At 37.5% G+C, this 16625-nt stretch overlaps 1 protein-coding gene across 1 annotated transcript; it reads right to left on the bottom strand.

Annotated features, from left to right (window-relative positions):
• Nucleotides 1-693: 693 nt before the first annotated feature.
• Nucleotides 694-15647, bottom strand: LOC149829087 (DDT domain-containing protein DDR4-like). Its single transcript, XM_090017205.1, has 12 exons — nt 15294-15647; nt 15094-15204; nt 13702-13788; nt 13556-13593; nt 13387-13468; nt 11614-11720; nt 11320-11473; nt 4621-4713; nt 4342-4465; nt 2121-2163; nt 1790-1978; nt 694-1698 (listed from the first exon to the last, which is right to left on the bottom strand). Exons 1-12 carry the CDS (start codon nt 15645-15647, stop codon nt 1002-1004), a joined length of 2079 nt encoding a protein of 692 aa, XP_089873331.1. The 3' UTR covers nt 694-1001.
• Between the last annotated feature and the right edge of the window lie 978 nt (nt 15648-16625).

The raw sequence follows: 16625 nt of genomic DNA, 5'->3' as shown, positions 1-16625 counted from the left end.
TTTGTCAATTTATATTCATTCTTATTTATCACCTAGCTTTTTTTTTGGATAATGTAAGAGAAACCCCGTCACCAACCACACATTGACTGGCCTCAGGTTGGTAAACCCCTTGAAGTCCCTCCTGCCCACTGGGGAGGTCACCCAGCTTTGGCCTTGTGGCAAGTAATGCCATCCGTTCGAACTTGTGATGACATTCACAAGTCACTCCCACCAGAGGAGCGGAGACCTTGTGGACTATTTATAACCTAGCTGACAAATATCAAACCAAAACACACACACGACCTAATGATGTGATTACCACGGCAATCAGGAAACAGATACCAAGTCGATGCTTGATCTGACAAATCCATGACAATCATGATTTTTGTCAATTCTCAAATGAAATTGAGGCAGAAAATGGCCCATATCATAATTCCCACCTTCATAAAGAATGGTTACCACTGTAAAGAATGGTTACCACTGTACACGGGTGATCAACACCATCCACAAGCATCTGGCTGCACATCTAAATGGTAACAAAGTCATGCTTCTTAGAAGAGTTTCGGCTCATTTCCCCCATCACCACAATGTTCCATTGGCTGCAAAAGGGACTACTTTACACAGGCATTAGAGGCAAAAGTGGACTCAAAACAACGAATGCATGCCTATGTTTTGCAACTAAAAACAACATATGGTACTAAAATATCATTGATATGATAATAATTATCTATACATTTTTATCTATCTTTACCCTGAGTTGAAAAAACTGAGCAGGTTACATATGTTTCTCATGAAGTGAATGGTTTCAGAAACCCCTTCGTGAGAAACCATCAAAATCATTATACACCTCAGTCGTAGAGCCAATATAAGACAATAAATATCAGAACCAAAGGCTATTGTAGAAAAACTAACAGGTTTGAAGAGAGTTGTTCATCAAAATGCTATACCTCAAGATCTAATCATCTTCAGCATAATGCTATTCCTCGATATCTAATATTCATCGTACTGCTATTCCTCTAGATCTAATTGTCATCTTCATCTTTTACCATGCTACCAGGAACCTCATCAAACCCAGTTCCTGGAGCAAGCTCATTCAGGTCCAGAAATCGTCTCTCTTTTTCCCCTTCAAAATCTTGCCTTGGGATATTTGTTTTGACAAGTGGCTCATTGAACACTTCTGCTGCCACCAGAGAATCAGAAAGGCCATTGTCCTTTATATCTGAAACTTCATCTTGCTGAGAGTCGTCCCTTTCCATGGAATCATCTACACTATCACTTGTTTCAGACTGCCTCTCAGTGGCATTAGGCTTCTCAGGTTTTGCCGAGTCAGCTTCTGAGTCTGAAAACTTGTACTGTCTGTAGTTGATGCAGTTATGTGTTGTCCTCCTACTTCTCCTCAGGCCAGACTGTATTTCATCCACAGACTGTTTTGATTCCCTTCTACTCTGAGGTGGCTTCCTTTGTCTAGGAGATTGTTCCATTTCTTCACTGAGACTCAAAGAATAGTCACTGTCTTCACAGTCATCATCTTTGCCATTTTCCTCATCGCCCTCAGAACTACTCACCGTTTTCTTGTGTTTCTGAGTTCTAAGATACTCATCATCATACAGAACTTCTCCTGTAATATCTTCATCACTATCAAAGTCTACCTCATTATCTGAATCTGCTTCAACAAACTCTTTCTCTGAGTACCTTTGTGGTTGTTGTCTTCGCCGGTTTCTGTACATTAGTCACATGTTTCTGAATCATGTACCTGGACCAGATCAATTACACCAATGATTAAAAGGAAAAGAAATGAAAGCATGGATACCTGCGATCAAGAAGGCCAGATTTATGTTCTCCATCAGTTTCCTCATAATCCATTGACTTAGGTGATTGTGTATCTACTGATATGTGACGAGTAACTCTTGTAGGACCATTAGCTTCACCGTTGGTAGAGGTCTCTGGTATAGGGATAAGATCTCTTCTTGCAGCAGGTTCAGGAGAAGATTGCCTTGTCCTAGAAAGCAAGAACTCTCAATACAAGTAATTCTTGTACCATCAATAAGCAAACTACCATAATTTCTAGGTCCTAACATAATTCCATTTCTCTTCAAAGTAGAAAGTAATAGTATGATTCCTGAAGATGCAAAAGAGCTTACTTTGTGATTTTGATTGCTTCATCGATCGAACGGTCAAAATCATCTGCAGATGCAAAACCAATTACATCAGACCATGAGACCGCTGCAAATAATAGTTTGAGAACTATGATAACTTTTCCTCGCATAGTTCAAAGTCACCTAATTCATAGACTAAAGAATACTAAGCGCTGACATGCAATTATTAATCAACAAGCATAGCTTAACTATAGTCTATAACTGGAATAAATATCCAATCCAGTCAAATGCCAAGTTTTTAGCAAAATTTAGATATTACAAAGTTCCAATTGTATTTACTTATTTTGAGTGGTCAATGCAATTCCTCATCCCTCACATGATGACACAACTTTTCAAGTGCAACAACATATTCAGGAAATGTAAAACATAAATAGACAGTCTAAACAGAGCTTTTCATATGAAGGTTAGACAAGTGAAACCTACACCAACACATACAGGCTAAAGATGAAGTCAGCTACTAGAAAACTTTGCATAATCTCAAACAGTTCCTAATAATCTCTTATTTATAGTAGAAAAGTTAAACCGCCTTATAAATCTTAAGACTTTCAATAAGGGATGGTGTTTAAAATTTTACTTGCAGCTACCTCGATTGAAATTGGAGCATCCAAGGCATAATTTTCCTGTCTGAATCTTCACACTGAAACTAAGTTGATAGAATTGAACAGTTTTTTCTCCATAGGAATAACAAAAGCTACGTTACAAAGTAGACGGCAGGCTAAGTAACAGATGCAGGGATAGAAGGGCTAGACTTAAAGATCTTGATAGCATGATCCCCCTACTAATGCAAATCATGCTTCAGCTCCTTATGCCCTTTCTACACAATCCTTGTTTAAAAAACTTCAATTGAATTATACCTGATGCAGATCATGCACATGTTTGTGTCATTATAGCTACTGAACAACCTTGAACATGTTCACACCCAGTGTTGATGCACCCATATACAAGACTAAGGTTTCGTTTCACAAAATTTCATTTCCTCCAGAAGGCTGACATCATCCAGGACTGCTACTTTTTAAAACTAACCAATGCCTCGTGCTGTAGATACAGCTAGGATTCAAAAAGAATGCACACATGGCAATGGTCGTAGTAGTATTGAATGCTTACTATATTTCTACATGACCAATACACAAATATATGATTTTGTCATAGCCAGAAACTACTAGATTAGTAGGGCGAAGTTGATCTGTCAAGAATTGGTTTATGTTAAGAAATTCAGAAGGCCTGGAGTTCTCATGCCATAGTTACTAAAATTCTGATCATCAGCAGAAAAGGATGCTCTAGATCTAGAAAGTAAGATTATGATGAAGACAAGCATAAACTTAATGCATTAATGATAGATTGAATTTTGAAGCAGCATTTCACAGGATGATGAGAAAATAATTGAAACATGAGAATCAAAAGCCAGCTCTACGATAAGGTTTCTCATCATAATGCAAGGCCATGATACTACATAAAACAATTTATGAAATGTAATTTGGCAGTCAAATAATGAAAGTTCAGCAAAGAACAAAAGCGAAGCATGAAAATAGGGGAGGAAAGAGAAAAATAAAGAATATTTAGGAAAAAATAAAGCATGTATTGAAGAAACTATTAAACTAACTATTCACTGGACTGTACATTTCCTAGTAATACCAAGTCATTAGTCCCTATAACAGGGATGAGTGCGCACACACACACACACACACTATATATATATATATATATATAGAGAGAGAGAGAGAGAGATGGTACTAATGAAGGTATGGAACTATTGAGCTAGAAATCATAGATGCAAGCTATATCGACCCAATCTGGTCACATAAATGTGTTCAGCATGGTTTATTTGCTAGAGATCGGACCTTAGATCATGTCTTTTTTATGTAAAATATGATTTTTTGAGTCATAAAATTTTGGTATATTGTGGGCCATTGGTTTTGGAAGCCTTTGAAAAACTTGCTTACATAGTTACATGTTATAATCACATGATTCAAAACCCATTTCCTACTATACAAACATTGCAGATTACATCCATAAGGTTGGATCTACAAAAAAAATTTAAAAATATATATGAAATAAATGTGATTTTACTCAATAATTTTGTACATTCATAGTACCAAATATTTACCATATATATAGATAGAGAGAGAGAGAGAATACAGTGATTATGAATGAAGAAGAATATGATGAAAAAAGAAAAAGCACTTAAATACAAAATAAACCATCTAACCAAAAGTATAAGTAACAGGCTTTCTGTCACGTAAAGAGCGCCCTGCAGCAAGCCCATCAGCACTAATATAGCTATCTAGGAGCATAGCTTCTCTATGTTGTTTCTTGAGTGCTCTCTCCTTCCTCTGAAACAAAGCCTCAAGATATTAAAACTTCTCCAGAAATTTTTCAGAGCCAAACTGCTCCAGTACATCATATGAACAAAAACAAGTATGAAAAACACAAATTATGAAATGAGCCACAACAATCATAACATGCTCATAAAACCTCAAATAAGCACCTTATGAATCTTCTCAATCTCTGGAAGAATGTCAATCTTCAGCCTCTTTCCCAGTGCAGCCTCGGTTCTATTTTTGCTCAATGAAAGCTTTTCCTATAAAAAGCACAAAAACTAATGTTTAAAGGATATCTCGAGAACAAATTATGAAACTTTGCATATGTAGTTATCAGAGCATTCATGCGTGCAAGGCCATACAACACCAATTTAGAGAACTTCCCTCAAGTCTTCATAAGATCAATTGATGTTTTCTATTTATAAGGCTGGTTTAAGATATTGACTTACAGCTCTTTTTCATAAAGATTCATGAGAGAAAAAACTAAGGATCTATAAATTAGAAAAGAAAAGGTGATCAACATAACCTTCTTCAATAGTTCTTACAATCATGAAATCATTGTTGTAAGGACTATATATGGCAATGGGGATTCAGTATCACTGTCAAGTTGCCAACCCACAAAAGAAACAAAGAAGGCAACATTTTTCTGACCAATTCTCTCCCCAGTAGGGGGTTGAGTGAGATGGTTGGATGGTTAAGGTCACACTATCATAACCAAGGGGTCTCGGAGTAGAATCCCACCGGGATTACCCTAGCGTATCTTAAAAAAAAAGTGCCCCCCTCCCCCCAATATCAAGCCTACATCTAACACAAGAAGGGGAAACACAAGAGACCTAAGAGAACCCTAACCCTGACACGTAACCACAATCTACTTACTAAAGAAGCACTGCAGACCAGTGGTATAATAATATGGAAACCAAGCTAGATGTTTGTGCAACATTGCGGGTAACACCAGTCAAGCAGATTGGCAAGCCAGCAAAAGTCCCTAGATGAGCCAATTCCATTTTTAATTACAGTAGGCTACTGTCTGGATAAACACAGTCTCAGCAGATAAGGGAAACTAAGTTAAAATTATGATGATTATAGTACAACAGAATCCCAAAATTTCCCCTTTCTTTGGCAGTTTATATTAAACTTTTTGGAAAAATGCCACCAGAAATGGGAATGTCATTGGAATTAAGGTTTTTAAATACTGAGGCATGTGTTGGAGGAGTGTGGAGCCCATAGTTATCAAAGACGCACCTCAAGGTGCAAATAGCGTGCCTCGCCTTGAGGCGCAGGTAAATAGCGCAACAAAGGAAAAAAAGAAAGAAGAAAGGAAAAGAAAGAAAGAAAAGAAAAGAAGGAAAGAAAGAAAAGGAAGGAAAAAAGAAGCAAAAAGGAAGAAAGGAAGAATGGCCGAAAGAAAGAAAGAAAAAGAAAGATAGAGAGACAAAAAGAAAGAAAACTATTTATATTTGCAATTTCCCGTAGAAGAAGAAGAAAATTTGTTAATTTTGCTATTTATTTTTAATTTTCTGTTTCTTATTGATTGTTACTTTATCAATAAAGCATTTCTATTGTTTATTTGTATTTGTAGATATTTTTTAAGTTTTTTTAAAGTTAAAGAAAAAAAAATGTGATGCTTACGCCTCGCTTCAGTTTTTGGTGAAGCGCTGCGCTAAGCAACAACGCTTTTCCCAACATTGGTGGAGCCTGTTAATTTTACACTAGACTCCTTATTAAATCCAGCAACACTAGTAGACTCCATGTAAAATTCGTAGACTACTCCTATTTAATAAGGGATTCTCCTCTGTATTGTGTATCCCAAACAATAAAAGAAGAAGGCTCAGTGTGGTCGTAGAGGTGAGCAGTTTTTGCCGAACCACGTAAAATCCTCGTTTTCCCCTTTTATTTTTTTCGTGCCTGTTTCTTCGATCCATCGGTAGGTCGAAGGGTCGTTCCCCAACAGCATGGTGAGGTTCTTTAGACGAATATGAACAAGGCATAACGAGAATTTTAAAAATTATTAGAAGACAAAAAAAACTAAAAGGATGTTAGTTTACTAATGAACATAAACATGTAATGGCTAATGCTAGATGCAACAGTATTCAAAAACTAATAGAATTAGTTAAAAAGACAAAACAATAAGCAACTAAATACAAGTGCTCATATTGATTTTCGCAAATAGTTAATGAAACTAATAGATCTAAACAACAATAAATTAAAGGAGATTAAAATTTTAAAAAGAATAGAGACCATAAAAGAAAGATCACTATTCCACCATAAAATTAGAAAATAATGAAGAAACCTTTTCAAATAACAAAAAAGAAGCTCACCACTCGATTCTTCACACAATGAAAAATGTGTTCCTCATGATCCTTCTTTCTTTTTACGCAACTACAACAACAACTACGCCTTCATCCCAAAACAATTGGGGTCAGCGATATGAACCAAAAAAAGAAATTCATTTTGGGTCTTCCACATGAATCCTTTTCCTCCAATCATTTCTATCCAATGCCATGTCCTCGGTGAGGTTCAAAGCATTCATATCCTTTCCTATCATCTCCATCCAAGTCTTCCTAGGCCTACCCCGACCTCTTTTAACTAATATATTTTCCCATTTCTCCAACCTTCTAACTGGAGCATCATTAGGCCTTCGCCGAATATGTCCAAACCACCGTAAACGATTCTCTCGCATCTTATTTTCAATGGGTGCAACACCTACCTTCTTACGTATCTCATCGTTCCGAATCTTATCTTTTATTGTATTTCCACACATCCATCTAAGCATCTGCATCTCAGCTACACTCATTTTTTGAATATGATGTCTCTTGGCAGCCCAACATTCTGTACCATATAGTAAAGCGGGCCTAATAGTCGTCCTATAAAACTTTCCCTTCAACCGCAATGGCATTCTACGATCGCACAGCACTCCAGTTGCACTTTTCCATTTCATCCACCCAACCTTTATCCTATGATTTACATCTCCATCAATTTCTCCATACTTTTGAATGATGGATCCCAAATATTTGAAATAATCATTCACCGGTATTTCTTGCTCACCAAGCTTCACTACACTCCCATCACTACTTCGTTGCTTACTAAACCGACATTCCATATATTCAGTCTTACTCTTACTCAACTTAAAACCTCTAACTTCCAATGTCTGTCTCCATAATTCTAACTTAACATTAACCCCAGCTCTAGACTCATCAATCAAAACAATATCATCGGCAAACAACATACACCACGGTACATTTTCTTGAATTGATCTCATAAGCTCATCCATCACTATCGCAAATAGAAAAGGGCTTAAAGAAGATCCTTGATGTAACCCAACCGTTATAGGAAAATTGGTTGTCACCCCTCCACAAGTGCGGACATTGGTTACTACTCCTTCATACATATTTTTAATTATACTAATGTACTTGAGAGAAACACCTTTCTTCATCATTGTCCACCAGAGAACGTCCCTAGGTACTCTATCGTATGCCTTCTCTAAATCAATAAAAACCATATGCAAATCTTTGTTCCTCTCTCTATATCTTTCAATAAGTTGTCTAAGAAGATGTATAGCTTCCATAGTTGATCTTCCAGGCATAAAACCAAATTGATTCTCCGATATCATGACAACCTTCCTCAACCTAGACTCAATCACCCTCTCCCAAAGTTTCATAGTATGACTCATGAGTTTTATACCACGATAGTTTGTGCAATCTTTCTTTTTTCTTTTTACGCAACTATTTTCCAAAAATGCAAATAAAATCATCTTGAAAAGTTTTTCTGGAGTTTTTAACTCTAAATTAGTAAAAAAAATGGCAGTATAAAACAGAATTACCGGAAGCTTCTTAGATAGGTGGGAAGCTCGCTTCCCGGAAATGCACTTCGGAAGCGCGATACTCCTCACTTTCAAAACTTGATGAGAATCTCAATTCTCCCACGCTTTTCATATGCTTCATATGTTCTTATTATGTACTCTCACTCTAATTTTCATGTTTTTTATGTGTTCCTCTCACGCTTCTCACTCATTTCCACGTGATTTCTCTAAATTGGCAGTCATCATTTTTAGGTTTTGTTAAAAAAATTAATTCTTACACTAAAAAATCATGAAATTTAAGAATATACACTTTTATTTTAGTTTTTATTTGTATTCTATTTTGATTCCCATTCAATTCTTATATTGTTTTTTTATTCCTCGTTTCCCACTTCCTATACATTTTAAATTCATCGCTTCTTGCTTTCGCTTCCCGTATCGTTTTCCGCTTTCGCTTCCTAGTCTGGCAACCTTGGTATAAAATAATACATTCTACTAAGTTTATTTGACGCATAAATTAGCATATAAACTCTTACGTTTCCCTTCTTAAGATATCACATAATTAGCCCTGAAAACCTTACCAAATTACGGCCTCCATAACAGTGAGAAGAAGTATACATGTATGTCCAAGCATGTCATTACTTAAATTACTCTCAATTCACTAGCACATTGAGATATATTGTCCTTCTTAACATGTTTAATCAATTTAATTTTTCTTTAATCTTTGTGATTATAGTAGAACCATGAACTTTGTTTATCTACAAAATGTTCAAGTGTAATCAAGCTGACCAAGATATAAGACTCGGCTTTGGCTTTTCTCATCATGAGAACCAAAGTAGGTTGGGCTGTCAACAGGTAGGGCCAGGGCCCTGGTCGAGCTTGAGTCTAACCTGCCCATGTAAATAAAATAACCAGCTTCAGGTTTGGATACTAATTAGGTCAGGTAAGAAAGAGCCAATATACAATCAAATATCTTTTCAATTTCATAAACTTGTCATTCCATTATCAATGGGTCAGATTATTGTTGGGTCGTGTTGCATTTTTTAGTGTTATTGAAAAAATCAAACTCCAAATTGTATAATCACTAAATTTAGCACATGACATCAATGACTAAGCTATATAAGTATTCAACTATACAAAATTGTTGATATTTATGATTTAAAAATATATGATTCTATATAAAAAAAATCATATTATAAGAATTATGTATTAAAACCATGAAAGGCATGACAAAAGCCACATAAGAGGCATGTGGATCGCTTGGCCTGAATCGGTGACCCAGTTGGGGTCCAATCCGGGTCGACAAAGGCGATTCTCGAGTCAACTCACCAGGTTTTCCAACTATGCATTCAGGTCTTCGTATTTAGGCCCAAACCCTGAATTTCAAATCCAAGCCGAGGCCATCCACAAACCTGACCCATTGACGGCCATAAAAGGAGGGGAATTAACTATAGGCAAGGGGAGTTTGCACTTAAACCAACCAACTCCAACTAAAGTTAATTTTGGTGTCCATGCACTACCTTTCCATAGAGTTGCAATGTACACTGCATATCTCTACTCGAAACGCCTATACTACCTGGCGCACCGTCATCATCATTATCAAAACCTTATGTCAACAACATCAGGTGGATGTATGATATGCTATCTAAAGCCAAAACTTATCAGACTCCAAAATCCTTTTTATTAGTTCTGTCACCTTCAAGAGCTTAGTGGTCTCTCTCTATTTTTCTGCTGATTCTTTCATTTGTGTCTTGTCAACTTCTCCTAGAGACGATGTGACAGGTCAGTTTATTTCTTTTATTGACAACACACCAACATATCTTCTAATGTATTCATTTTTAATCTTGTGCTGTGTTATTCCTATATTCACTGAATATAAGACTCTGTTTGGAAACTAGTAGCTGGGATAGGAATTAATGCATTTGGTAAAAACTTGGTCAAACTACCTTGGTGGTGGACGTTTACAAACTGGTAGCTGCGATGAGTGTTTATGCATTTGGGATGGGAAGTGAGGCCATCTCTCCTTTGTATTTACACTAAAGAATGGAATTGATAGTTACCACCTCCTAGTGGTGGTAGCTGCCAAATCCAGGATTTGGAAGCTGCCACTTTGTCAAATGCATAATCTCCATCCAACTACCAGTTTCCAAACGGGCCCAAGTATCTCCACTATGTGCACTCTCTTGTAAGTTGTAACTTACTAGCCCAACACCTAGCACCACATCAAAGTGCTAGCTTCATCGCAATCACTTAGAAACAGTCCTTTTATATAGGAAAAAGATAAGTACTGTTCAAAAATTAATTAGTGACAAGAAGTCACTCAACAGAAGAAAATACTCCAATTACACAGGTGCTCAGTAGTCACATAACACTCCACTAGCTCATCTCCACATCACTGATTCAGAATAAATGATACTTGTGATATGACATTCTTTATTGAACCCAATATCATATGACAGCTTTATTGAACCCAATAACTTGATACATTAAAACCTCAAATGATACAGGTAAGCACTATATGAAGCCTCATAATGTTCAATTAACCAACTAAAATGTGATACACATAAGATATAAAATGCATATAAACAACTAGTAGATACTCGTACCACTAAAAGTTTGCTCTCTAATAATTCAGCCATTACGCAGCTTCATTCTATTTTACTTTAAGCGCACCACAATGAGTGAAAGAAACCAGTTTTCCTTTTATATAAAAGAGATACTCTCTACAAAACAATAGCATACCATACATAAAGCAAAACAATGAATAAATGCATCCACACAACGGAGACCAAGTAACCAATCACAACATGGATACTTACTGACACTTCCTGAAATTCATCCAAGTTAGCTGCAACAGTCTCCCAGTTGCAAGATATGATGGGTTCGGTTGAAAGTCCCTTTTTAAACTTCTTGGTTTCTATTTTTCGAATCTCCCGGTACAACCAGTTTTCCTTTTATATAAAAGAGATACTCTCTACATACCAATAGCATACCATACATAAAGCAAAACAATGAATAAATGCATCCACATAACGGAGACCAAGTAACAAATCACAACATGGATACTTACTGACACTTCCTGAAATTCATCCAAGTTAGCTGCAACAGTCTCCCAGTTGCAAGATACGATGGGTTCGGTTGAAAGTCCCTTTTTAAACTTCTTGGTTTTTATTTTTCGAATCTCCCGGTACAACCGATGCCCAATGAGAGGATCATCTTCAAACCTATAAACACATCAATTACAGAATAATATGAGCAACAGACACAGGCTTCAGTGTCACGATTTGAAATCTACATTGTTTCTGAAAGAAAGTTTAACCTGAAATGCAAGAATCAACTATTCGAATAAAGTTTTTAATGTTACCAGTAATTAGTTCCATATGTGTCACCACCAATTCGTTCACGGCGAAATGCAGATAGTTGAACCCCATGCTTTATAGAATCATCAATATGGTTTCGGATGTCTTCTTGCTGTTAAATGAAAGTATTAAGACCCAATAATTCACATGGATCACAATATAGAAGATAAGACATTAAAAAAAAACTTAGATGTACAAAAAATCCATGGTCTTAGCTCATGGGTCACAAGCAGAAGCTGTAAGTTACTAGCAACTGAGAAAACAAATGCACCAGGATTTTTTTTTTGAGAGAAAATTACATTATTATTAGAATCAGCAGAGAGGTGCGGTGGAAAGTGATGAGATATCACTCACACCAAACAAAACAGAACAGAATAAAAGAGTGCAGGGAAGAAGGCCAGTTGTGAAGCAGATTTGGCAGCCTGTCAAACAAAATAGATGCTTGTAATAGCATCCCAGCATCAACCGTGAAGTTCAGGGACTCAAGTGTTGATGTCCAATCCAGTCAAAGGAGCTGTTTGGTCATTTTCCACGGACTGTGATCAAAACCGTGCAGCGTAAAGCATCCAGGTGTGCAGCGGGGTCCGTCATGACTCCCCTGAAGATCCAATTGTTTCACTCGGACCAAATGTGCCACCAAGTGGACACTATCCAGACCCTCCAGATGAACCTCCAACGTCTCCCATGAGCGCTGAGATGTGGGCAATCAATACATCCCTAGGAAAGATCTGGTCGTCGAATCGAATGCCAAGGTTGTTCCAAGCACAAGTGAGCATGCTGTGAAAATAGTGACACTGCCAAAACAAATGCAAGTGTGACTACTACTCACAATGACATGGAATGCAGTGGCTCGCCATCTGGAAGCCTCAACGTTTCAGCCTCAACTCTGTATTCAACTTTCCAAGCAAAATTTGCCAACCCAATAGTGAGCATCTACCCAGAATACTGCCTCCCACCACAAGGCGTTTGTCGGTAACCATTAGAATATGTATTTATCACACAGAACAATACAGAAGCACAAAGGCATTATGGCACGGTGCAGCGAATACATATTATCAAGTCAGAAAAAAGTGAGAAACACAAGGAAATCACATAAGAGGGGCTAAGGCCTCAGCCATTATGCAACAAAAAAATGAAAATAAGCACAATGGAGTAGTTAGCAAAGGAAAACAGGATTTGTTTTTGTTTTTTTCTCGAAAGGAATGTTTTAATTTCATTAAAGATGTGGGAGGGAAAAAGACACAGCAGCAAGAAGTCATGGACAGATCAAATACAATAAGAAAAGAAAAAGGTCACATGGGATTTCTCATTTAATATCTCCCATTTAATATCATTTCAAGAAGAATTTCTTCCACAGGTTACTTGATTTCCCAAATAAGCTTGTTGGTCCCATGAAGCAAACTAATACTGTTTTCTAATACACACCTTGCTAAATCCTTTCTCTGCTTCTTTTGCTTCATTTAGTAAGTCACTCACCATTGATGATAAAATCACATATTTACTGTTGAGGTAGTTTTCGTTAGCACTGGACTTGCTGTTTCTCATTGTGTGCTTGCTTACGCATCTTGTGATATTAAAATGGCAATAGCTTTAAAGAAATATCACAAAAATCTTTCAGAATCGTGATTAAGCTGCAAGATGAAGAGGTTTGTGCATCTGCTACGTCACACATTCATCACAAACGCATGAGAGAGAGCATATAATACACAAAGCTGCATCGAATTGCACTTTAAAGATCTCCATAACATTATAGTTGCAGGTATTAAAGATGGCAATACCTCTACACGAATATCACAGAGAGATTTCAAGATCAAGACACGTGTTGCAGGCTCCAGTGTTTTATAGACCTCTATCTCAGTCCTTTATCACAAAATGATTACAAAATCATTAGACAGGCATTTAAATGCACATTCTACCAAATAACTAAACCAGACAAAAACTACTGACCCGTGTGAAGCAACGATTGGGATCTCTCCTTCAGCAACCTGCCATTAATTAAAAGGCACATTTGGAATGTTTCCACTATATAAGGAAAAGATGGTAGAAATGCTAGCGAAATAACAACAGATGTAGCTATAGATATGCTTACACACCCAATGCCACCAGTCCCTCAGCTTCCTGCATAATACTGATACCCATGTTGCACGCCCAAGTGCCATTCTGGTTACAGGAGGAATTGTCTGTAATAGAATAGAAACAGGTTGCAAGCAGAAAATTCAGCTTAAAGTTTGTCACATAGTTGGCCAAAAGTTTGTTGCCTAGCAGAAGAAAACTCTAAAAATGAACGTAGAAATCAACTTCTTGGTTCAAAGTTAAGATATGTCTATCCCTGTAATCAGAACAAAGAAAAATGAAAAAGTAAAGAAAAAACTCTAAGTTATATGATTATCGATCAGAGACAAAGATCATGTTATTTTTAAATAAAATCCACATGCCACCAAGTTTTCAAACAAAGGAAATAGGCGGTTCTACCTCTCAAACAAAAAAATAACAAAAAGGGAGATTGAAGAAATTTGGGAAACTGAAAAAATATGGATTATTTTGCAATTACAGCAACAGGCAAATGAAAGACAACAGAAGCTAGTCACCTCACATTCTGTCCAAAACAGGATGACCTACTCAAACATGTTCATAATTTAATTCAAAGAATCAACTGTAGACAAATATGAACACTGACTGCATTTTCCCCGTTACCAACTAAAGTTTTACTGTGCATATTAACTGCTGTAAAGCTCCCGAATTAATGCATTTCTAACTTCCAGCCGTCAAGAATTCCTGAAGTTCAGAATTATTTGACAGATAACTGACTTACAGGAAATGTTTTCAGTATTGGTAAAAGAAACTTAAGGAGCAACAGTATCTGCATCGGTCTAAAACTGATTAATTTTACTAGATCCCTATAAACCTTCAACCGTTTAGAAGCATACACCTGAATAGGCATATCCCAACAACCTCATTCTTGCTCAGCTGACATTACATACTCCCATAAAATCAATTGATCTAGTTCATACAAAAACCATCCATTCAACCTGAACGGTCGCCCGAATGGAGCACCTCATCATCACCTACTGACAAGTCAAATACTCCACAAACAGATAACACATTTACTTGGGGTAAACAGAAGTAAATAGGTGAAAAAGTGGCATTGCTTCCATGAAAACTAATCAATCTTAGCAAATTGATCCAATTCTTCATTGTTGGGTGTCTGTTAAGAGATGACAGAGCGCCAGAGTAAGACAAACAACGACGGAAGCTAGTAGCTAAGATCATATCCAATCAAAAAGTCATGCTTCACTAATGTTTTTCACTAAGTGAGAATAACAAAATTGAACTCTAAAAACTTATTGTTTTTTCTCCTTTTCCATTGGAGCTACAATGCACCCATTTCGTCCACTTACACAACAAGGAAACGATCAATCAAACAACACCCCCAACTAATTCAAACCAAAACTCCAAACTAAGACACAGGGGACAGCAAACCAAACCTTGAGCAGAGGCATATGTACATCATCTAAAGTGTTGTTGGGAATAATAAGGGCAGCCTCGAGCTCCTCTGCCGAGAACTCAACGTTTATGTTCAATAATGGTCGAAAAATCTACACAACAAAACAGAATCTCGATAACTTCCCACAATCCATACCCCGAAGGATAAACAAAGAAGATGACTCCCCTTTTACTTGATTACATGGAGGAAGTTGAGTACGGAGGCGAACTCCCACATGGAGCGGAGGGACCAGCGCTGGTCCTGCGAGGGCGGGGGCGGCCGAGCGAGCGCCTCGCATTGCGAGGCCTCCTTAACGGCCGCCGGCGGCGGCATCTGGTGGGGCCCCGCCGCGCCGCCGGGGTTGAGGAGGTGGGAGGTATTCGTCCGGATGGTGCACGATCGGACGAGGCGCTGCTTCCTCTCTAGTTGGGGAGGCTGTTTATGGTTCTGCTGCTGCTGCCCATTGTTGGGGGATGATGCTTGGTTACGTTGGGTCCAACCACCGCATTTCCCACCAGAACTTACGAACCCCACTTCTTCCTCTTCTCCCAACATCACGAGTCGGTCAAAACACAGGAAGAAGCAATCAATAACTAGAAGAAGAAGAAGAAGAACGAGAGGGGGAGATCAATAGCTGGTTTTGAGAGCAGAGAGTGGGGAATGGAAGAGAAGGGGTGATGGGGAGATGAAGAAGAAGAAGGGGAACGATGGCATGATTGTGCTACTGTAGCAAAACCCATTCCATGGCGCGCGCGAGAGAGAGACAGACCCCAAAAAGGAAGGAAGAAAGAGAGGGAAATCTTGCATCTCCCTCTATTTTTAACTTGACCTCCAGTCGCATCCCACTTGTGTGAAAATTTACCCGGCGAAGTTGTCAATATCGGTATCGGTCCTGAATCGTTCGGTCACCGATTCATCTGTATAGGCCGAGACCGATACTCAAGTGAATCGTTCTATATAGGCTCAAAATAATTAAAAAATATTATGTATCAATCATAAAGTGACACGTGTTAAAAAATAAATAATTTTTAAATTATATTTAAAAAACTATATTTTGGTATTTTACATTTATTAAAAATAGCCGATTCAGGCTTGCATCGTATCGATTTTCTGCCGATACGATTTGTATCGACCGATGTAGGACGATACGCACCGATACTGATAACCGACTCAGTTTCCGTAGTTATTGGGCAGTGATGGCGTGCGGGCGGTGCTCTCTTATACATTGAACGAGCATGGAAAATGTCCGCACGGAACGTGAACATCGTCAATATATCACAAATATATCGCCCATACTTTTTTATATTTTCAAAAACCGTTATAATAACAAGAAGATATGCTATTCTCAAGATATTGTTTTAGATTAAAAGCATCACGGTTTCATCTTGATACGTTATTATATTTCTATATAAGTTTTAAGTCTTATATTTTGCATATAATGTTATTTTCTTAAGAAATATCAGATTTTTCAAGGTATCGCAATTAGTTTGTTTGCTGTGATTTTTTTCTGACAACAAGACTTGTGAAATTGGA

This window comes from Nuphar pumila, chromosome 9 (genome assembly GCF_984573655.1).
Source record: "Nuphar pumila chromosome 9, dmNupPumi1.hap1.1, whole genome shotgun sequence".
Classification (NCBI taxonomy): domain Eukaryota; kingdom Viridiplantae; phylum Streptophyta; class Magnoliopsida; order Nymphaeales; family Nymphaeaceae; genus Nuphar; species Nuphar pumila.
This window is presented reverse-complemented; position numbering and strand designations above follow the sequence as displayed.